The following is a 21,173-nucleotide window of genomic DNA, read 5'->3' as shown; positions in this document are numbered from 1 at the left end:
AGTGTGAGGGGGTAAGCGCTGTGCAATAATCTACAGTACTCCGTCTCTTCCCTCATCCTTCTCATGCGGAGTGTCACCTCAATTGGCGCAGTCTGTAGGTGCCCGACACATTTCCCAAAAGCACTTAGGCCTTGGTTAATTGGAGGCTAAGCCTGACCACACTGACAATAATTGCCCATGGACTGGACCAGTTAGGTCGAGTTTCAGAAAGTCATGGGAGTCAATGGCTGGATTCTCAAGATGGGAAGGATGGTCGGGACACCCTCCCCTCCGATCTTCCGCTCAACTCGTAGCCTGCCAGTGTGTGCCAACGGCTTCTTTTCCAGGCATGAACAGTAAAAAGCCTGAGGCCTGAGGCCAAATACTGAGGACACGGCAAGGGCCACCATAGACAGCCAATCAGAGCTCAGGACACGTCTCGCTTCTGCCTAGCGCGGTGAGTCAGGCTTGGCGGGGGTATATAAGCTTCCCGCTGTCGCCCAACTTTTAGGATCTTTTTTTCTTTTCTCCTCCATCCTGGTGCACGGGTTTTACACGTGTCAGTGAGGAGACATCCGAGACCGTGTTTTTGCTAGTTGAAAACTACTTTTTTGACCGCTCTGACTGGCCTTCGGGTCGGTCAGGAATTTTTGAAAAAAAACTGCTGTGAGCCCTGTTTATGTTCTGGGCTCAGTTAGAGTACGTAGATGGCTGTATGCTCGCTGTTGTCTCCCCGTGCGAGGCTTGACTTCCATGGTCTGTACTCGTCAATCGGTCTTCTTTTCACTGCTGTTTGCTTCCCCAGTTGGAAGCCTGTAGAGAAGAGAGAAGATGAAGTGTTAATGTTGAAGTTGTCATTGTGCAACTACTACCTTCATGATAGCTAGCTGTACTCCCTATATATACTCCCTACTCCCTAGCTGGATATGTAGTGTCGACGATTCTCGGGATATGAACCTGTCAAATGAGTGCTTCTCTGTCTGCGTGAACCTGCCTGGCCATAATGCTGTCATCGTACTCCGTAGCTGGTGCTGTAACTTCGGCTCTATGCATGTTTGATGAGATGCACCCACTGGTCATTTTCGACCTGTCTGTCACCAGCAGGAAAAGGCCGAAATGATAGATCGCGAGATGCCGGCAAGCAGCGGACAGGTGCGGACGGTGTTGTGGTGGTGATTTGCTGGTTTGGTGGCAGACCCTCCAGGTCCACACCCCCTTTCCGCCTCTTCGGCCTCAATCATTGGGCAATGGCTTCACCCGTGACTGCGCGATCTTTTGGCGATGGAACCTCAACCACTTTACGCGTGCATTACCGGATCTTACGCGTGTGCTGCATGCCCCTCCACCATCCATGCTGCCTTCAGCTGCTGCATCCAAAAGCCTATCGAGTCCCTGTCATCCCAGCCTGCAGCAGACTACTTCTACAAGGATGTCGAGTCTAGATGGTTTCTCTTTGTTCGGTGTTGCCAATGGGAAACACCCCCCGTGAGGATCCGTGGGGGGGGGGGGGGGGGGGGGGGGGAGAGACTCCTTTTCCCCCCTGGGACTTGGGACTTCTGCCACTAACTACTCAAGGAAAGACAATACTTACATACAGGTTTCCATTTCACTCATCGTTTCATTGACTTCCAAGGAAGTCCATCACCTTGGGAGATTCCTACCCTTCATTCCCTCATCGAGCGCAAGACTGTTTTCTTCTCTTTCTCTGACTCCCTATCCCCCTCACTTTTCGCCAACCCCTAATTCACAAACATGTTAGCTCTACAGCAACAGCAACAACAACGAAGCAGGAGTAGTAGTGGTAGTCCTAGAAATATCTCCACCAGACGACAGCAAGCTCACCCCGAGGCCTTTTCCTCACGATATGGAGCCGGGAAATCCAGCACACGCGTCCTGAGAACACGATCTCGCGAACGACAATCGAGTACCTCCCGCCGTCTACTACAACAACAACATCGTCGGCGGGAGCCCCCTGATAGCCCCCCAGATGGCAGGTCTGTTTCCCCCCATGATACAGTCGCTTTCACGATTTCACCCAGCTAAACCGCAGTGCTATAGCTCCCTCACCCCGGCGACAGTCACCCTCTGCGTAGGACCCGAGAAGCGTCTCTTCGCCGCTCACAGGGACATCATCTGCGTCTCCCCTTATTTCGCCGCCGTGTGCGCCCGTGCCCGTGCTGCCTCCACGGATCCGAACAACACCTCCAACAATCCCATCTATCTCCCCGACGAGCAGCCCGAGATCCTGTCCTGCATCCTCGAATACCTCTACCGAGGCGACTACTTCCCGCGACTCCTGCACAACAAAACCCGAAACACCTGGCAGCTGGAGACGGCCTCTTCAACGACAGGGAGTAGCGATGCTGAACCAGATGGCGCAACCATCTTCCATCCGGGAGTAGGCGCGGAGATCCTGAGAGATACAGCTGTATAGTAAGTGTTCCCCTGCTTCGCCTATGTGTTTTGTAACCCAGTATCTCCTCTTTCGATCGTCCCAATATCCATGTCCACATGTACCGTACAGAATCTAAAACCCACCCACCCACCTCCCGTCCTAAATATCAAACCCCCCAAATTCAACCTCCAGTACCTCCCCAAAACCCATGCGTATCCCCAAGAACCCCCGGCTCCCTAACCTCCCCACGAACCACCAACCTAAACCCCACCAAACTAACCCCCCGGGTTTGAATGAAACACAGCTGCGCGGCCCAAAAATACGGCCTGGAGACCCTGAAACGCCTCGCCCTCCGCAAGCAAGGGCTGCACTCGGGCATCTCATGCAGCACCATCCTGACGAGCGCGCGCTACGCCTACGCGCACACGCCGGACACCGAGTCCAAGCTGCGGGCCCACTACCTCGCCCTCATCATCCGGAGCCGGTCGACCTTCAAGCGCAGCGGCACCATGCAGATGGAGATGGAGCAAGGCGGGAAGCTGTTCTTCGATCTGTTCGTCGCTATGTGTAATCATATGGTGAGAACTTCCCCCTCTCCTATACGTTCCCATTCGCGGTAAAGTAGGAAGTAGTCGGTGGGATTTTTGGGGACATCTGGTTTGTGGAATGCTGACTTCTCACTTCTTGTGTTTGGGGGACAGGATGATTTGACGGGTGCGTCGGGGAAACAGCAGCAGTCTATGGCGAGTACGATTACGTAGGCTCGGAGTGTATGTGTTATGACTCGGGAGTGAGGTGGCACTATAGATGAGGACGGGGTAGATGTCGCCCCCCGGCCCACCACCACCTTCCCTGCTGGTTTTTCGGGGCGGAGAATTGGGTGGGCTCTGGGTCTTCGGGCATGTGGACTGTATTAAGCTTGGCAAGCTTTGTATAATGTGTGTGTATACCTCATTGACTGTACTTTGGAATGTATGTATTTGTTAAACAGTTATTTTAAACAGTTGATCGATGCAATTGCTGGATATCTCGGTTTTTTCTGCAAACAAGGTATGTATGTATACAACGGGGTATTTCCGTCGCTAATCTGCATAACTCCAGTGTCTAAAGTCTCTTGTCGCATAAAGTCAAGTGTCATGGTGCGCGCTGATCAAGATAGCCCCGTACCCTTGAGCGTCGCCATCACCTGGTGGGTAGAGCAATCTTCCGATGATGATCTCGATCAAATGCTCGTGTGCCGATTCCTGCTGGTCTCATGCCAGGTCGAGTGAGGTGTGATCAGCCCGGAAACCAGGCTGGGGGGTTTTGCGTGACCAACTAATGGCCAGTGGTTGCCGGGTCCGATGCGCCTAAATACGGCTGCTGATGACGTTGAGATCGAGGTATCACTCAATTCATGGTCAAGAGTCTCATATCGAGAAAGGTAAAATAAAAGAGGCTCAATTTAGACGCCCGTTCCCGGAAATGCGGACCCGCCCTTGCTCAACACGACCATACCACGTTCGCGCGCGATATATCCCTTCATGAGACCCTAAGGGGCAAGTCAGTTTCATCGAGCCAGGCGTACTGCAAGTCAACTATTGGGGGCGAAACTAACCTTGTATATCAAGTTCGACAGCAGACACTCCACCTCGTCGATATCCACCCGGGACCTCTCGTCTGCATGTGTGCCAATGCGGACCGCAGCTGCGAACTCGGCGACAGGTACGCGGGTCCGGCGAATCGGAGGTTGGCCGTCCTTGGACTCCTCAAACCCTCCGGCGATAAACACCTTCCGGAAGAGGTTCCGCAAGGCGATGTCGCGTCCCCTCTCCAGAGGTAGGTAGATACGTCGTTTGACGAACTCTTCCTCGCCAGCGGACATCGCCGCATCGAAGCCTCCCAGATCGCCTTTCTTGATACAATTGCATAGAGGACGGTAGAGCTTCTCAAGGCGGGGGAAGGGCGCCAGGAGCTTTTTGCTGGGTAGCGTGTGTGTCGTAACCAAGTGGCAAGGGATGAGGTAGGTGAGGATGAGTCTGAATACACATTAGTACGGACACCCAGGCAAAGGAGAAGCATACTCACTCCCGATTCTTCATTGCGCTGCGATGGCACATCCTCCAGGCCTCCGCCAAATGCTGCTCAGCCTGCCAGGCGTCAGTCTGGGTTGATCAAGTACAGATGTAGGCGCACGTACCTCGGCGTAGTTCTCATCGAGGAAGTGAATGACGCCAACGTAGTATTTGAAGGTGACAATGTGGGACTTGGGGAAGGCGTCTAGTTCGGGGAGGTCGGCGGATTGCGCATTCAGAGCACGCAGTAAGTTCTTGGACAGGCCAACGGTGTTGAGTTTGAAATAGGTCTTGAACAGGAGGTTGGTCGTGTCGTAGACCCCCCACTTCCGGGATTCCTCGATCGGAGACCTACAACGTTGTTGCGATTAGCAAGGATGGCGTCGACCCACATGTGGTGCCAGATAGCTTACCTGTCAGTGAGGCACAACGTGAACATCCGGTTCAGCACTCGGGTAGCCTCCTCCAGCTTCGCATTCTTCTCTAGACCAGTGGCCACATCATCTTGGAAGTCATCACCGAACCCATCGGACTCCTGGGAAGCGAGCTCGGCATCGGCTTTCCTCGCGAATTGTCGCAAATACCTCCCCACCACATACAGACATGGAATCGTCCATGCCTGGAGACCGCCCGTCGAGTATCCCCGGATAAGCTGGTTGGCCGTCTCCTTCCACGCATTGAACACTTTGACCCAGCTGGCGCGCGAAGAAGCCTCCTCGAACCGAACCAGCTCCCCAGCAGCGCTCCAGTATGCCGCGAAAATGTCCACCCATGAGTTTTGTTCCTGCTTCGGTAGTCGTATGCCATTGGCCTGAAAGAGGGAATAGCGAAGGTCGGACGATAGACGCGCGGCGTTGGAGAAGTAGTAGAATGACTGTAAACGGCCAGGGTTCGCGGCGGTCGAGACGGGGGTAAGAGCTGCGGCTAGGTGGTGACCAGAGCCAAGTTTCTGGCCATCCTTGAACTCTTCGAAGATTGAGCCCATTATGGCATAGGGGGGAAGTGGATGAGTATGATAGTCCCTAGCAGTCCGTAAGTGAAGATGATATGTTAAGCACTCGAGGGTGGCCGGAATGGTTCAAGAAAGCTGACGATGAGACTCGATAGACAACAAATGACCCTGCCCGATGATGAAACGGCGATCGGAGAAGGCGGGGAAAAAGAAGCGGATGCCGCCCGCCCGAAAGGCCTTATCTAATCCTCACCGCCACAGCGCTGTGGCTGAGAGGCCTGATCAGGAATAGCACCGGCCAAGCCTCACGGTCGCTTAGCCCTAAGGAGGGTTAAACCTAGCTCACAATCAATCCGGTTCCCAAAAATCCTCCCTTCCGCGACGAGTACAACCGGCACATCTCTCGTCGACTAACCACTACAGCGTCAATCAAAGTGAGCCCACCCTTTTTGTCCCTCTTTTTACTGCCAGGAAATTGTTACTGACTGAATTAACCAGATGGGTGAGTTAACATTTTTTTGAATTTTTCGATATGGTCCCCTTGGCGGTTCGGTTTCTTTTTTGCGATGAAATATTTTTGCGATCGAACGAGACACACCACGGAGATAGAAATTGGTCGACCACGATTGAACTTCTTGACACGCGCGAACGGAGGAAGAATGTGACGGGGTTTCGGTTTGACAAGGGAGGATGAACAACAATCGAGGAAGACACGGACACGTTATCATCTTTTACTCGAGTCGCCACTGTTCGATCATGTACACCAGTACCCGAATCTTACCACGCAGACACCAATTCATCGATCCAAGCCAATCCACCAAGGGGACCGCACAGTCACACTGTCGGATGGGTTTTCTGACTGGAATCAATAGGGCGTCTCCAAGAGTACCAGGTTATCGGGCGTCACCTGCCCACCGAGGCCAACCCCACGCCCAAGCTGTACCGCATGCGCATCTTTGCGCCCAACACCGTTGTCGCTAAGTCGCGGTTCTGGTACTTCCTGACCCAGCTCCGCAAGGTCAAGAAGGCCAACGGTGAGATCGTCAGCCTCAACGTGGTATGTCTACAATGTCCGCCCGCAAAAAGTCAATGGCAAGTGTCGGCTGACACTCGACCTCTCTCCAGATCAGCGAGAAGCGCCCCCTCAAGGTCAAGAACTTCGGTATCTGGCTCCGCTACGACTCGCGCTCCGGTACCCACAACATGTACAAGGAGTTCCGTGAGATGAGCCGCACCGAGGCCGTTGAGGCTCTCTACCAGGACATGGCTGCCCGCCACCGTGCCCGTTTCGGTTCCATCCACGTACGTTCCATCACTACTGCCTCCTTTCCGAAGGCTCTCAACAACAGAACATTCCTAACGAACCCCCGCAGATCCTCAAGGTTGTTGAGATCGAGAACGCCGACACCATCCGCCGCCCCTACATCAAGCAGCTCCTCACCAAGGACCTCAAGTTCCCCCTGCCCCACCGCTCCGTCAAGCCTGGCAAGAAGCTGTACGCTTACTCTCGCCCCTCTACCTTCGCGTAAATGTGAGGATTTGGGCGTGGGGAAGTGGAGTGTAGGAATGAATGACTATGTTATGGCCATAGCATGCACGAAGGACACGGATCACGCGGAGAACAAGGCGTGTATCTACAACCCAGAAAATGGGACGGATGGTTTTTATGTCTCTTTAGTAGTCCTCTGCAGCGACCCTTTCAAGTTATTTCACAAAAATACCGGGGTTATTTCTTTTTTGTTCACTCAACCTACTTTTCTGGTTCTGTGGGTTCGTAGATCTTCATCCTTAGCTGGGTTAAGATAATTGATCCGTATGTGACTAAATCTTGAGTCGCTGGCTAGAACAGTCGGCCTCCCCTCTTGGCCAGCCTGAACCTCTCCGCTCCGTCAGGTTCGGCGTTATGTGTCCGCCCACGCCAAGCCCGGGGGCCAGGTCTTGATGGGAGTGTGACAGCAGAAACAGCAATCAGGGCCTGGCTCGGATCTATGCATAGTGGGTACGAGGACTGGCACATCCGTCGGATGAACATTTGAGAGGATGTGGGAAAAGATATTCCAGGCTTGACATCATCCACCTTCCGCCCTTGATCCGGCTGCAGGGTGCAGATAGGAAGACAGCCACCTGGTCGTTCGCCTTTCGATGAGCACGCCATCGGCTCAGTCTAGTGGTTGTGCAATGCTTCTGTGGGTGAACATGCACGGTTACGTATCAAATCGAGGCATCGGCAGCCGTTCATCTTCCTTAGGTGAGCCTCTAGGTAGACGATTCCTGTTGCTTCAGAGTCGATTTAGAAGTAGATACAATCGATTTTCGAGATCGTAGTTTGCCAAGGACTATCTATATCCGTTATTCCAGAATCGAGAAGCAACGGCGTACTGGCCTTGAGGACACAAAGATGACTTCTCTACATGCAAGTCACAGAACGGCCTCAATAAATGAAGCGGCATGTTTTTTTTTTGTGAGAAGAAAACTCAGGTATGCGACGATACACGCAATGCCTCGACAACTGCCTACCATGATCCGACCCCGATTGCCGGGGCCGGGTTAGTAATACCTGCGGAATTACCGCCAGGAACGGACATTGCGTCATGTGCGAGAACGGCGCTTCGGAGTCCGAAGTGAAGGGGAGGATCTCAAATATCTCCCTTACCCGTCCGAGCTTTTCCCTACTCTCTCCGCATCCACCTCCCCAAACAGTCCCATTGAGCACGTATTTGTCCTCAATCTGACATTTCAAAATGTTCGCTCGTCAAGCTTTCCGCTGTTCTCAGTCCCTGAAGCAGGTAAGCACTTCCATCCGAAAGATTGTTGTGTCTAGCGGTCGCAATCTTTCCCGCCCGTGCCTGGGACCGAATTCCTCCGCCGGGAAGAATGAATTTGCGCTGATTGATTGCTGTTTTGACAGGGCTTCCGCAAGTACTCCACGGAGGCGCCCAAGGCCAAGGCCTCCTTGGCTCCTATCTACGTCGGTGTCGGTCTTGCTGGTCTTGGTGTTGGTTTGTACCGCTACAACTCGGCCTCCTCTGCCACCGCCGAGGCCCCCGTCGTCCGCGAGAAGGTTTTCAAGGGTGGTGACCAGGGATGGTTCGACCTGAAGCTGTCCGAGATTGAGGTTCTCAACCACAACACCAAGCGTCTGCGCTTCGAGTTCGAGGACAAGGAGGCTGTCTCTGGTCTCCAGGTTGCCTGTGAGTCGAACGAGAGGTCCCACTACTGGAGAAATTTGGCCGACAACTGATGTGTGTTCCGTTAGCTGCTCTCTTGACCAAGTTCAAGCCCGTCGATGCTAAGGCCGTGATCCGCCCTTACACTCCCACCAGCGATGAGGGTTAGTGGCGCGTTTTTTTTCTTTTTTTCTTTTTATTTTTTCTGTTGTTCGCCAATCGGAATACTGACCCTGCATATGCAGAGACTCCCGGGTACATCGACCTTGTCGTCAAGGTCTACCCCGACGGAGCCATGTCCAACTACCTGCACAACATGAACGTCGGCCAGCGCCTGGACTTCAAGGGTCCCATCGTCAAGTACCCCTGGGAGACCAACAAGCACAAGCACATCACCCTGATCGCCGGTGGCACCGGTATCACCCCGATGTACCAGCTGGCCCGTGAGATCTTCAAGAACCCCGAGGACCAGACCAAGGTCACCCTCGTGTTCGGCAACGTGACCGAGGAGGACATCCTCCTGAAGAAGGAGTTCGAGGAGCTCGAGAACACCTACCCCCGGCGCTTCCGGGCCTTCTACGTCCTGGACAAGCCCCCCAAGGAGTGGACCGGTGGCAAGGGCTTCATCAGCAAGGAGCTCCTGAAGACCGTCCTCCCCGAGCCCAAGGAGGAGAACATCAAGATCTTCGTCTGCGGTCCCCCCGGCCTGTACAAGGCCATCAGCGGCCCCAAGAAGAGCCCCGCCGACCAGGGCGAGCTGTCCGGAGTCCTGGCCGAGCTGGGCTACAGCAAGGACCAGGTGTTCAAGTTCTAAGCCAGCTGTATATGATAACCATGAAGCTCTCTCTGTTTCGTTTCGGCGATTGCTCTCCCCCACGGAGATTCGAATGTGGACCCCCTGTGGGGGTTTTAGAAGGCACGTCCTTGTTATATTAGAGACCTTGGATTAGCGAGCAGTGATTTTTCCTGCGAGCAGGCGCGAAATGATATACCTAGCTTTGATCTTTCAAGTCTTGCGTTTACTGTGTATGGCAGCAGTTTTGCTTCGCATAGACCATAGAGCACTCTCGATCTTCGGCGTGACTGTAAATAGAACATCTTGCGGACTGATCTACTGTTCAACACACTTCGAGTCTGGATGTAGTTCAATTCGACAGTCCCCGAATTTCATGTTGTATGAGATCAACAATACGCTTTCCGATTCAGAGTGTCTTGTGAACCATAGTAGTACATAAATTGAGGACAATTCGGCATGAACACCAGACCTGGGCGTGGGGGCGGGGGAGCATGATGCTGCGCCGGGCAGTGTTTTGGGGGAGGGGGGGCGTATGGAAAAAATATATAGTAACTATAGTTAGGTATTGTGACCTCACCGACAAGTCTAGCTGTGCCACACAACAACAAAACCCCATCCATCCTCTTAGCATTTCGCGTACATACTAGGATCAACTAAACGTTGGAAAATCTTTACTCAAAGAAAACTTACGCATCCACATTGTATATATATACCCCAACACGACTGATCACAGAAGGTGGTTTTTGTATTCCAGTTGGTGGTGGTGGTGGTGGTGGTGGCGGCTACCTAGCTAACCCCCTCGGGAGGGGGAGGGGGGAAGCAAGTGCGCTGCACGGCAGGGTTGACGAACTCGAGCGAGGTGCAGGTGCGTGCGGGGTACCAACTGTACCGTACCTAGAGCAAAGCGGACGCGCCCGGAGCGAGGTGGTGTACAGTACCAGCGGTGAGTGTAGATTCGAACCGGAGTTACTGGTCTGGTGGACAAAGAGATGAGGACACGAAGGAATAAAGTTATTCTTTGATTCACGGGCTATTGGACTATTGGGCTATTGGGCTATTTAGCATGGGTGTATTATCTGGGAGGACTTTTGTTTGGGTTGATTGAGTATATGTTTGTTTATTGTTATTCGTTATGGAGGTCATTTGTTCTATGGGGTAGTTAGTGTACTAGGTATTGTACAGTTGACAGAGGAAATAGGCGTCAGCGCGACGTAGCCGCGCCTAAATGAATCAGATACATCATGTTTTGTTTGTGGTGGTGGTTTGGGGGGAGAAGCGAGAGGAAAAGCAAACCGGCCTTCTATTGTTCTGCGGGCAGGGAAGGGGGGGGGGCGCGGTTGTGCTGTGACCATGGGGACTTGGGTGTCCTGGGCAGTGGGTTTTAGCGGGTTTCAGCGGGTTGCCGAAGCAGCTGAAACTGGGAGGTTTGAGGGCTGAGTTTCCGAATGGGCCCGAGACCGTAGTGTTTTGTGTGTGTGTGCTGCAGGACGCTATTAGCGACAAGCTTGACGGGGGGATGATCGGGGGGGGGGGGGGAAAGAGGAAGAGGGGGGGGCTGTTGGTTGTTTACAATTTGGAAGTGTTTAGGGGAGGTAGGGAGGGACGGCGGCTCCCGCTGCTTACCCTCCCTAAAGACTGCCAGGGTGCTCAGCCCCCCCCCCAACCCTGAAGAAAGGGACCTTCAGCGCTCGGCCAGAGCAGACACGAAGGTTGGTGTTTCCTAAGCCCAAAGCAGCGAGCATTGCCAGCGTCCACCCCCCGGGCCATCGGGCCATCACTATTTAGAAGGGAGTCTTCCCGCTAGGCTCGGGACCCCGCTAGCGAAAATTCTTCCTTCTTTTCCCTTCCCTTCCCACCCTCCCGTTTAACTCTTCCTTCCCACACTTTCTTCCTTTCTTCCCACTCTTTCCCCTCCCACCCCCCCCCCCCCCCCCCCCCCCCAAAACGCACATCTCTCCACCTGTCCTCCCACCCACCCTCCAGACGTTCAGAAGTCGTGGTATTCGCCACCACACGTTTGTCGCATCATGTCGCCCAAGGAGGATTCCAAGGCCAGTGATGCCACTATCACTGTCAATGTAGATGATTTCACGCGCACTCGCGATAATGTAAGTTTCCTGGCTGATTTCTTTCATTTTTTTGTTGTTTTGATTGCCTGGTGAGCGGTGGGCGCTGCTCCTCTTCCCGGCTGCCCCCAACCCGGGCGACTTGGGCCGCCGCGCTCCTCTCAACCATCGCCTACGCGTCAGTAAACAACGCGGCGCTTCCCTGATGCAAAGTCGAGGGTCAGGAGGGCTTGCTTTTATTCAAATTTCATTTCGTTACACAAGCTGGCCATTCAGCAGTGGGCTTGTACCCTGCCCAAGCTCCTCAGCCCCCCTCTGACATTGCGCGCCACCGCCTCCTGCTTTGTTTTGGCACTGGCAATGCTTGCTTGCCACGGCCCGATGCGCCCCGCTCCGGCGCATCGCATCCCTCCTTCACCGCAAGCTTCACCTCTCCCATTGACCCGCCCGTCCCAATTGTCCTTCGCTTCAATGGCGCCCTATTGCAAACATGTCTTCAATTCAGCATTAATCTAACAACCTCCTAGGTCATTGCCAGCCTCGCGCAACTGGCCAAAGCGGTCACCACCGTGCAGGAAGCTTACATCAACCATGCCAACACTGTCCTGGGCCGGGATCCCGTTCCTCTGCTTGACCTGAGCCACCTCACCAGTGGCATTGCCGGCGCTCTCTATGGCTCTGGTGCTCGCGCCACGAGCCCTGGCGCGAATGCGGACACGGATGGGAAGAAGAAGCGCAAGCGCGCTCCCCCGGACCCGAACGCTCCCAAGCGCGCCCTCACCCCTTTCTTCCTCTACATGCAACACAACCGTTCCGTCATTGCTAAGGACTTGGGTCCCAACGCGAAGCCCAAGGAGGTCTCCGATGAGGGTACCCGCCGCTGGGCCGAGATGGAAGAATCCGAGAAGGAGGTATGTTGCCACCCCGTCTGCCCCTCGCTATCAATTCCCTCGAGAGAACTAGACTAATAGTGCTGGACAGATCTGGAAGAAGCTTTACGCGGATAACCTGGCTGAGTACAGGAAGAAGGTAGTGGCTTACAAGGCTGGACTGCCCTATGAGGATGACCTCAAGGCTGAAAACCAGCTGCACCAAGGCATGGAGACCGGCGAGCCCTCGGATGAGTCGGAAGAAGAGGAAGAGGAGGAGGAAGAGGAAGAGGAAGAAGAGTCCTCCCCGGAGCCTGTTCGGGAGCCCACTCCGCCGCGCAGCGGTAAGCGCCGCCGCAGCGAGGGCAAGCCTTCCCAGACCAAGGACGCCGCGACCCCCAGCGCCAGGAAGGAGTCTCCTGAGAAGAAGAAGCGTACCTCTGCCCGGAAAGAGAAGGAGAAGGAAGATGAGCAACCCCCTGCCTCAGCTCGCAAGACCGCGAGCGCCGAAGCCAAGCGCACCAAGAAGAAGCGCAAGAGTGAGGTTGGCAATGAGGAGTAAGTTCGGTCCCGAGGGATCGGTTTATATCGGGACGATGACCATGTATATGGGATGGATGTTTGATCTGAATGCTGCATGTAGCATATGGGGATTGGATCTATTTCTGGATTGATGCGCTTTCTTATGGAATGCTGTTGCTGTTGCTGTTGCTGTTGCTGTTGCTGCTGCTGCTGGTGCTGGGTTTGTTTTGCGGGCCTGATGTCAACGGCGTCTGCGGATTGACGGGTGTGGGGTTATTAGTGGGTGTGTTTGTCTTGTTCTTTCCATTTCAGTTTTCATCATATTTTTTTTTCTCATGATTTTGCTTTTTTCTATTTCTGTTAGCTTTGAGAATTTATAAGAGCTTCTTATGAACGTGATAAATGTCAATGGCCGGTGACTGCCGATGGAATCCACAGTTTTGACTGGAAAGCGTTAGTCACTCGGCAGACGCGCCGCTGCGATAGGTCATCCGTTGGCTTATCAGCTCGAGCTTCGACTTTCCTTGCCCGCCGCTTATCGGCAGCTCATCTTTCGTTCCCCACATTATTTCTCGTTCTTAACCTGGAATTTCCCCCCCGTGGTGGTCCATCTGCGTAGAGTCCCCAGTCGACAGCTCTCGCCCTCTCTCTTGTACCCACGGGGTAACTCTTGGCTGCTGCAGTGTCCGTCTCGCCACACTGTCGCCGTGAAGGGGCGCTGCGACTATATTAGGTAGACACACAAGAACCCGCTGCCCGCCGCTGTCAACCATGCATTTGGTACCAAAGGAGGTCTGTGCCCATCTCACCTCCTCCCAAGTCTAGGTATACCCAAGCTGACCAGTATCGCGCCTCTTTAGCTTGACAAGCTCGTCATCTCCCAATTGGGATTCCTGGCCCAGCGCCGTCTCGCACGTGGTGTGCGACTCAACCATGCGGAAGCTTCGGTACGTTGCAACAAAAAAAAAACAATTCCCTTGTAGAGTTGACCCTCGATTGACGAGGAGCAGCGGCTAACCCGCATACCTTTAGGCCTTGATTTCATCCAACCTGCAAGAGGTAACTCATTCTCTTGAGGCTTGCTACCTTTCTCGTGACTTACCCTCATGCTTGCGTAGTTGATCCGTGATGGAGAGTATTCCGTGGCCGACCTCATGTCCATCGGCAAGACAATGCTGGGTCGCCGGCACGTCCTCCCCTCGGTTTTCTCGACCCTGGTCGAGCTGCAAGTCGAGGGAACCTTCCCGACGGGCACCTATCTCGTGACCGTGCATCACCCGATTAGCAGTGATGATGGGGACCTGGAAAAGGCGCTCTACGGAAGCTTCCTCCCCATTCCGCCGGCTGACGCGTTTCCGGACCCGGACCCCGCCGACTACACGCCCGAGAGCATGCCCGGAGCCATTGTGCCGGTCCCGAACAGCCGCATCGCGCTCAATGAAGGAAGGAAGCGCATCAAGCTCAAGGTTATGAGCAAGGGTGACCGGCCCATCCAGGTCGGCTCCCACTATCATTTCATCGAAACGAACCCGCAGCTGCACTTTGACCGCCTCCGTTCGTATGGATACCGGCTAGACATCCCCGCCGGCACGTCCGTTCGGTTCGAGCCGGGTGACACCAAGGTCGTTACGCTCGTGGAGATCGGGGGCCACCAAATCATCCGAGGAGGAAACTGCCTGGCTTCTGGCAAGGTGGATCTCAGCCGTGCTGAAGAGATTATGATGCGCTTGCAGGCAGACGGATTCGCTCATGTCTCCGAACCCACTGCGGACGCCGCGCTTGTGACGCCCTTCTCCATGGAGCGGGAGGTGTATGTGCGCATGTTCGGCCCCACGACCGGAGATTTGGTGCGTTTGGGGTTGACCAACCTCTGGGTACGTGTTGAGAAGGATTACACGACTTATGGAGACGAGTGCACGTTCGGTGGTGGCAAGGTTATTCGGGATGGGATGGGCCAGTCTTCGGAAAAGTCCACCACGGAGTGTCTGGATACGGTTGTTACGAACGCGCTGATCATCGACTGGACTGGCATCTTCAAGGCCGATATTGGTATCAGGGAAGGGCTTATCGTTGGTATCGGCAAAGCTGGAAACCCGGACATCATGGACGGCGTTACGCCGGGTATGGTCATTGGCTCTTCGACGGATGTGATTGCTGGAGAGAACAAGATCGTGACTGCTGGTGGATTTGATACGCACATTCACTTCATCTGCCCTCAACAGGCGGACGAGGCACTGGCTTCTGGTATCACGACATTCCTGGGTGGAGGTACGGGTCCCTCGACCGGATCCAATGCCACCACCTGCACCCCTGGACCCACGCACATGCGCCAAATGATCCAGGCGTGCGATCGCATCCCGATGAACATCGGTATTACGGGTAAGGGTAACGACTGCGGTGGCGTGAGCATTGAGGAACAGATTAAGGCGGGTGCTGCAGGATTGAAGCTACACGAGGACTGGGGCTCTACGCCCGCTGCGATCGATAAATGTCTCGAGCTGTGCGATGAGTACGATGTGCAGTGCATGATCCACACCGACACACTGAATGAGTCCGGTTTCGTCGAGCAGACGATTGAAGCCTTCAAGAACCGCACGATCCACACCTACCACACGGAGGGAGCGGGTGGCGGCCACGCCCCCGACATCATCTCGGTGGTGGAGCACCCCAACGTCCTCCCCAGTAGCACCAACCCGACCCGCCCATTCACCATGAACACCCTGGACGAGCACCTCGACATGCTGATGGTGTGCCACCACCTGTCCAAGAACATCGCGGAGGACGTCGCCTTCGCGGAAAGCCGGATCCGCGCGGAGACGATCGCCGCGGAGGATGTCCTTCACGATCTCGGGGCCATCAGCATGATGTCCTCCGACTCGCAGGCCATGGGCCGCTGCGGCGAGGTGATCCTGCGGACGTGGAACACGGCGCACAAGAACAAGGCGCAGCGTGGGTTCCTACCCGAGGACGAGGGCACGGGGGCCGACAACTTCCGCGTTAAGCGCTACGTCAGCAAGTACACGATCAACCCGGCCATCGCGCAGGGGATGGCGCACATGATCGGCAGCATTGAGGTGGGCAAGATTGCGGACTTGGTACTGTGGTCGCCCAGCTCGTTCGGCACGAAGCCTGCGCAGGTGCTGAAGAGTGGAATGATCGTGATGTCGAAGATGGTAGGTCTTCACTTTTCGTTTTGGGGGTCATCAATCAAACTGACAACAATCCTAGGGCGACCCCAACGCTTCCATCCCCACCGTGCAACCCGTGATCATGCGTCCTCAATTCGGCGTAAGTTTTTCTTGTGGCCTATGTGACAGTAAGCTAATAACCCCCTCAGGCCATGGTCCCCAGCACCTCGATCATGTTCGTCTCGCAGGCCTCCATCGACGCCGGCGTCGTCCAGACCTACGGGCTCCAGAAGCAGATCGCGGCCGTCAAGAACTGCCGCAACATCGGCAAGGCGGACATGAAGTTCAACGACATCATGCCGAAGATGAAGGTCGATCCGGAGAGCTATCGCGTCGAAGCCGACGGGATGCTCTGTGACGCGGAACCGGCGGAGACTCTGCCACTGACGCAGGATTACTTTGTTTACTGATTAGTCCGGCTAGAGGAAAGATGGTGATGGTGGTGATGATGATGATGGAGATAAAGAACGGGGATAGGATTATACCTAGTAGTGTGACGAGTTTCCTTGATGATGCAGTGATACCTTTTGGGTTCTCTTCTTTGCTTGTGTGGTTTGTTTTTTGTTGGTATCCAGACTAGCCTTTTTTTTTGTCATTCTTGTGTACAGACTCTTGGCCTGTTCTCCACTGTTTACTTCTTTATCCGGTGGCGAGGCTTATAGGGGAGGGGATTGCTTGTGGGTGGTTTCTGGTCTGGGAATTGTGTAGATGCCCACGACAGCCCATCACCCATGCACTTTGCTTCCCTCCCAATCTGCTTAAGATAATGACAAACACCTGGTCACTTCACAAAGTTGATTATATGTACATGTCCCAAAGCCAAATCCCCATCTTAACGTATGCTACTTACATCCTGACCCAACAATAGGAATAAAACCCACAACAACACACTGACCTCCCTTCCCCCCTTCCCTAACATCTTCAAAACACGGGCATCTAAAACCCCAAGAGCAACCACCCACCCAACCCCCTCCCACTTATAGAAGAGTCGGTAAAGAAACAAGACTAAAGCTCCATCTCAACCTCCGAATGATTATTCCCCGTCGACATCAGCGCCACGGCCGTCGCCCACGCCTCGTAGCTATCCGCCTGCGCGGCGCGGTAGGCGTCCTCGCGCCGGGTCCGGGTTTGGGTTCGCTTGCGGCGTTTGGGTTTGCGCGTTGGCTGGGTGGTGGTGGTGCTGGTGGTGCTGGTGGGTCGGTGGCGTTTGGTTGGGGGTTGTTGGATGGGTTTGTCGTTGTTGGTGGTGGATGAGGTGGAGGGATATGGGGAAGGTGATGGGGATGTTGAAGGTGAGGGCGAGGGGGAGGTGAAGAGGTCATCGACTAGGGTTTCGGAGTGTTCTTCTTCTTCTTCTTCTTCTTCTGGGGAGGAGGTGGGGTGGGTTTGGATGTCAGAGACGGGAGTTGTTTGAAGTTGGGTGTTGGCGGAGGTGGGATGTGGGTCTTGCGGTTGGACTTGGGGGTTAGTGGTTGTTGTTGTTGGTGGTGAGGGTGTGGTGTCTGTGTCTGTGTCCGGGGAAGGGGGGATGGTTTTGTTGTCTTCAACGAAGGGGTCCCCGGAGGAAGGGTTTAGCTGGGCTGATTGTGGGAGGTCGTAGTCGACAATCTCATCGGAGGCCTGCTCGTTGAGAGTCGGCCACGACGATGGAAGGGAGCTCAGGTTGTAGGCTTCGCGTTGGGAGTCGGGCATGGTCTGGAGGAAGGTCCATGCTTGTCGGATTGTGTTGCGGTGGGTTTGGGCTGTTTGGGGTGTTGTGGGGGAGATGATTGGGGGCTGGGATGGCGTGGTGGTGGTATTTGGGTGGGGGAAAGGAGTGGGATTGTAGGTGGTTTCGTTGATGGTTGCGAAGGAGGAGGGGAGGTTGAGTTCTTCGGTGGAAGATGCCGAGGAGATGGTGGGATTTCTGTGTGGTGGATGAGGAAGTGATGGCAGTGACGACGATGGCTTGCGTGCTTCAAACTGCTGAGTGTCGAGTGTCATGCCGGATGACTGTTGGCTTGATTGTGGGGTGGCGGAGGGAGCTGCTTGCCTTGACCGGTTCCTTCGATGGACAAGTTCCTCATCGTTGGAAATCATGTCGCGCATCACCTGGTCGTGAGCGAACTCGGTACCTGAGCAGAGGTGGCCGAAGAGGTTCTGCATGGAGATATCTTCGGTCCAGGTCACTGGGTCGACGGTGCAGGGGTGGATGTCTTTCGGTTTGAATGCGGCAACAAGATCACATAGTTCCGAGTACGAGGAGTGTCGGGAGTAGGGGAAGCGCTGGCTTATTCGTTAATCAATGCTAACGCAGCGATATTGGGTGGGATCTTACGATGACTTTGGAAAGCGCCTCGCCTTCCGTAGGGTGCTCGTCACCCGGCAATTGTGTTTCCTCAGCACGGCCACGGCCAAGCATCTTGACCAGCTTCTCCAGAGGCATCTCGTCTGCGTCCTTCAATCCAAAGCTGTCCAGTGGTAGCACCTTTCTTTTCGACTCGAATGCCTCGATAAGAGCCTGTCGAGTATGCGATAGTGCCTGGGTGTCATGGATCCGCTCGAAACATAGCTTCTCCAGCTGCTCCAAGGCAGACTTGTCGGGCAGCTCGAGCTCGTGGATCTGATACAGATCACCCCCTCCTCCCCCCGCCCCCAACTCGGGCATCTCGGCGCCGTCCTTTGTCCGGTTGACCACCGGCATGATGTAAACGGTGCCCTTCGACCTCGCCACCGAACACTGCACGCCGGGCTCGCAGCTATGTATTCGAGCGCGCTCGTCCTCGCTTAGACAACCTGGAACGAAACGGTTTCCTAAATCAAACCCACAGAGCGAGGGAACCTCGTTGATGCCTCCTTCCACCCGTGAAAAGGCAAGCGACCTATAAAGGTCCATCTGGTATCGATCGACGTGAACCTTGCCAGCTTAGCATCATAGACAGTCCTCATATCCAGACAGGCAGAAGTACCTTGGACTGGAGCGCCGCAGAAAGAGCCATCCAGACTTCTTCGTACCCCATGGTCCATGCACGGAAGTAGAATGTCGTGTTCTCGGGATAGGTTTCGACCTTGCGCAGCAATTCGGCCAAGCCTTCCGCTTTCGACGGGAATACCCGACAGATATGGGATGGACGGGCAAAGGTGGTGTCGAGATAGATCTTGTCCAGCTGCCTGGTCCCCAAAGTGTAGGGGATCAAGATCGGGTGCCGGATGATGCCGTTGACCCACCAGGGTTCAGCTACATCGCAATGTCAGCAAGCGAGGAGAGTATCCCATTGAAGGACGGACACACCTCGGATATCACCAGTGTACAGGATGGCCTTCCCATCGCCTTCGATCAGAAACATCACTGCACCGGTGCAATGGTTCGCATCGAGGAGGGTGACCCTGATGGACAGCCGTGGGGTCAGGTCGATCTCTGTTGGCGTGTTTAATGGAATAGGCCTCTTCATCAAGCGAGTCAGCAGTCTAGGGCAGGATAGGGCTCGTCGAGCGCAAATACCAGCAGCTTGGACAGGTGCTTGTAGTGCAGTCTGCGCGATTCGAGAATGCCTTTACTGAAGTTCATCCGATGAGGATACTTTTCGAGCCGTAGGAGGAGCTGGCCAAACCGTAAGCTACTGCGCCAATGGGGTCTTCAAACGTGTCTAATCACCTCGCGTGTGGCTGCTGAGCAGTAGATGAAGGGCGCTCGGAAGGACTCGAGTCCCTGCAGGTGGTCACTATGCACATGGCTCAGGAAGCAGACCAGCGGAGGAGGTCGGTCTGGGCTCTTGCGGAAGTAATCGACTGGCAATGATCCTCAGCATCAATGTTACTCATTAGGGAGAAGGTTGGTTGCAAGATGGTTTACTTTGTATATAGGGATATTCTACTCGACATCAGATTTGCTCGCATTGATCTATTGCGTGGTGTCCACCACCAACCTTGGACAATCCCATCAAAGGTAGACATGATCTTCACTATTCCTCCTAAGAATCGGGAAAATTTACCCTAGAGTATCATGACCATTATATATGGATGAAGGGCGAGTTACTAGAGTCTGTGCTGTGCGGAGATCAAGGGAAAAGAGGAGAAAAGAAAAGGCAGAGAAAGAAGCAAGTATGACGGGTGGTAACGTGACTGGGCATGTTCATGGATGGAGCAAGGAAAGAAAAGCACAGGCAAGTCCAACATTGAATGCTGCACTCGACGCATTACTATTGCTTACTATTATTACTGCCTTACTTGAAGGCCAACTCGTTGGCTCTGCTGCAACAAACCTCATCAACACCAGCTGTTACTCCATACTTTTAAGGCAATCCAGATCATACCGCCTTTTTGACCCCGGGCCCCATTTTTACCCTTTCGGACATTGTCTGGCCCCGTCGATTGTCTCAATCCATCCGCCAAACGGGAACGAAGAAAGGAGATATTTTTCAAAGAAAGAATCAATCACGAAAAGACAAAACAAAAAAACAAAAATAAAAAGTCATAACGCTGGCCCAGAATCCTCCTCGATTCGAGTACCTATATGGACCCGGGCAGTCCAAGTGGCCTTGCAGTTGAACCATTGAACCTCTGTGAGGCGAGTGGGCGACAAGATCGGAGTGAGTGCCAGAACGGACCCGCCCGCCAACGCAGGGCTGGTGTGCCATGCTATGCCATGCCATCATCATCATCATCATCACCACCACCACCGACGTGAGGCGGCCAGAGTGTCTTACACAATTACGGTGATGGATCGACCTGTTGTCATCGATTCAGGTTGGCTACGAGTCCACGCAGTCGGTCTCCGATGCGATGCGCTGGTCAGTCGCCTGCGTGGTTTCGTCGATCCCAGAGTCAGCCGACTGATTCAGAGTTGAACGGCCGATAAGTATAAAAAGGTCAATCCAGGTCACACAGGCGCTTTTCCTCGTGAATTTCTCTTCCTTTCGTCGTCCTTCGATCACCAGCAGACTTACTTCTCCTCTGCGTCTCCTCTGCGTCTCCTCTGCGTCTCCTCTGCGTCTCCTCACCCGAATCAGGGTAGCCTTAAATTAGACCGCATTCCACTAGAATGGGCCCGATTCCCCATCGTTTCTGATCGACAAGCGGGACGGATTAGGCTTCTAGTTCTAACGGTACCTGAAGCCAAGGCGTCGGGTGGTACGTCACATTATTATTCGCCTCCAGGAAGAGTCGCTCCCCTTCTTTCCATTTGGGAATATCTCCGATAGATCAT

General features: G+C 54.3%; 7 protein-coding genes across 7 annotated transcripts; 5 read left to right on the top strand and 2 right to left on the bottom strand.

Annotated features, from left to right (window-relative positions):
• Positions 1–1,509: 1,509 nt before the first annotated feature.
• BO72DRAFT_452558 (BTB/POZ domain-containing protein) lies at positions 1,510–3,301 on the top strand. Its single transcript, XM_040945749.1, has 4 exons — positions 1,510–1,973; positions 2,038–2,412; positions 2,679–2,952; positions 3,076–3,301. Exons 1-4 carry the CDS (start codon positions 1,732–1,734, stop codon positions 3,133–3,135), a joined length of 951 nt encoding a protein of 316 aa, XP_040796598.1. The 5' UTR covers positions 1,510–1,731; the 3' UTR covers positions 3,136–3,301.
• A 26-nt stretch (positions 3,302–3,327) lies between these two features.
• csn12 lies at positions 3,328–5,563 on the bottom strand. Its single transcript, XM_040950394.1, has 5 exons — positions 4,842–5,563; positions 4,554–4,779; positions 4,442–4,503; positions 3,972–4,392; positions 3,328–3,905 (listed from the first exon to the last, which is right to left on the bottom strand). The coding sequence occupies exons 1-5, from the start codon at positions 5,411–5,413 to the stop codon at positions 3,819–3,821; spliced, it is 1,368 nt and encodes a 455-aa protein (XP_040796597.1). The 5' UTR covers positions 5,414–5,563; the 3' UTR covers positions 3,328–3,818.
• Positions 5,435–6,909, top strand: BO72DRAFT_472326 (60S ribosomal protein eL20; the record flags this gene model as incomplete). The annotated part of the gene is made up of 4 exons (XM_040947133.1): positions 5,435–5,438; positions 6,253–6,437; positions 6,506–6,682; positions 6,754–6,909. 4 exons carry the CDS (start codon positions 5,435–5,437, stop codon positions 6,907–6,909), a joined length of 522 nt encoding a protein of 173 aa, XP_040796596.1.
• Positions 6,910–8,039: 1,130 nt separating this feature from the next.
• On the top strand, positions 8,040–9,557 carry BO72DRAFT_452552 (cytochrome b5 reductase family protein). Its single transcript, XM_040945748.1, has 4 exons — positions 8,040–8,166; positions 8,289–8,571; positions 8,637–8,711; positions 8,793–9,557. Exons 1-4 carry the CDS (start codon positions 8,122–8,124, stop codon positions 9,359–9,361), a joined length of 972 nt encoding a protein of 323 aa, XP_040796595.1. The 5' UTR covers positions 8,040–8,121; the 3' UTR covers positions 9,362–9,557.
• A 1,714-nt stretch (positions 9,558–11,271) lies between these two features.
• Positions 11,272–13,183, top strand: BO72DRAFT_452551 (HMG box protein). The gene is made up of 3 exons (XM_040945747.1): positions 11,272–11,451; positions 11,937–12,320; positions 12,391–13,183. The coding sequence occupies exons 1-3, from the start codon at positions 11,371–11,373 to the stop codon at positions 12,838–12,840; spliced, it is 915 nt and encodes a 304-aa protein (XP_040796594.1). The 5' UTR covers positions 11,272–11,370; the 3' UTR covers positions 12,841–13,183.
• Positions 13,184–13,384: 201 nt separating this feature from the next.
• Positions 13,385–16,809, top strand: BO72DRAFT_531772 (urease Ure). Its single transcript, XM_040950393.1, has 6 exons — positions 13,385–13,592; positions 13,661–13,747; positions 13,833–13,859; positions 13,919–15,973; positions 16,029–16,088; positions 16,138–16,809. Exons 1-6 carry the CDS (start codon positions 13,572–13,574, stop codon positions 16,396–16,398), a joined length of 2,511 nt encoding a protein of 836 aa, XP_040796593.1. The 5' UTR covers positions 13,385–13,571; the 3' UTR covers positions 16,399–16,809.
• Positions 16,810–16,962: 153 nt separating this feature from the next.
• BO72DRAFT_439385 (putative DNA repair protein) lies at positions 16,963–20,005 on the bottom strand. Its single transcript, XM_040943410.1, has 8 exons — positions 19,894–20,005; positions 19,821–19,838; positions 19,623–19,756; positions 19,470–19,568; positions 19,260–19,413; positions 18,937–19,205; positions 18,306–18,884; positions 16,963–18,253 (listed from the first exon to the last, which is right to left on the bottom strand). The coding sequence occupies exons 1-8, from the start codon at positions 19,919–19,921 to the stop codon at positions 16,994–16,996; spliced, it is 2,541 nt and encodes an 846-aa protein (XP_040796592.1). The 5' UTR covers positions 19,922–20,005; the 3' UTR covers positions 16,963–16,993.
• Between the last annotated feature and the right edge of the window lie 1,168 nt (positions 20,006–21,173).

The sequence above is a fragment of the Aspergillus fijiensis genome (genome assembly GCF_003184825.1).
Source record: "Aspergillus fijiensis CBS 313.89 unplaced genomic scaffold BO72scaffold_73, whole genome shotgun sequence".
NCBI classification, from domain to species: Eukaryota; Fungi; Ascomycota; class Eurotiomycetes; order Eurotiales; family Aspergillaceae; genus Aspergillus; species Aspergillus fijiensis.
Note: the sequence above shows the minus strand (reverse complement) of the source record. Positions and strands in the feature narration are given on the sequence as shown.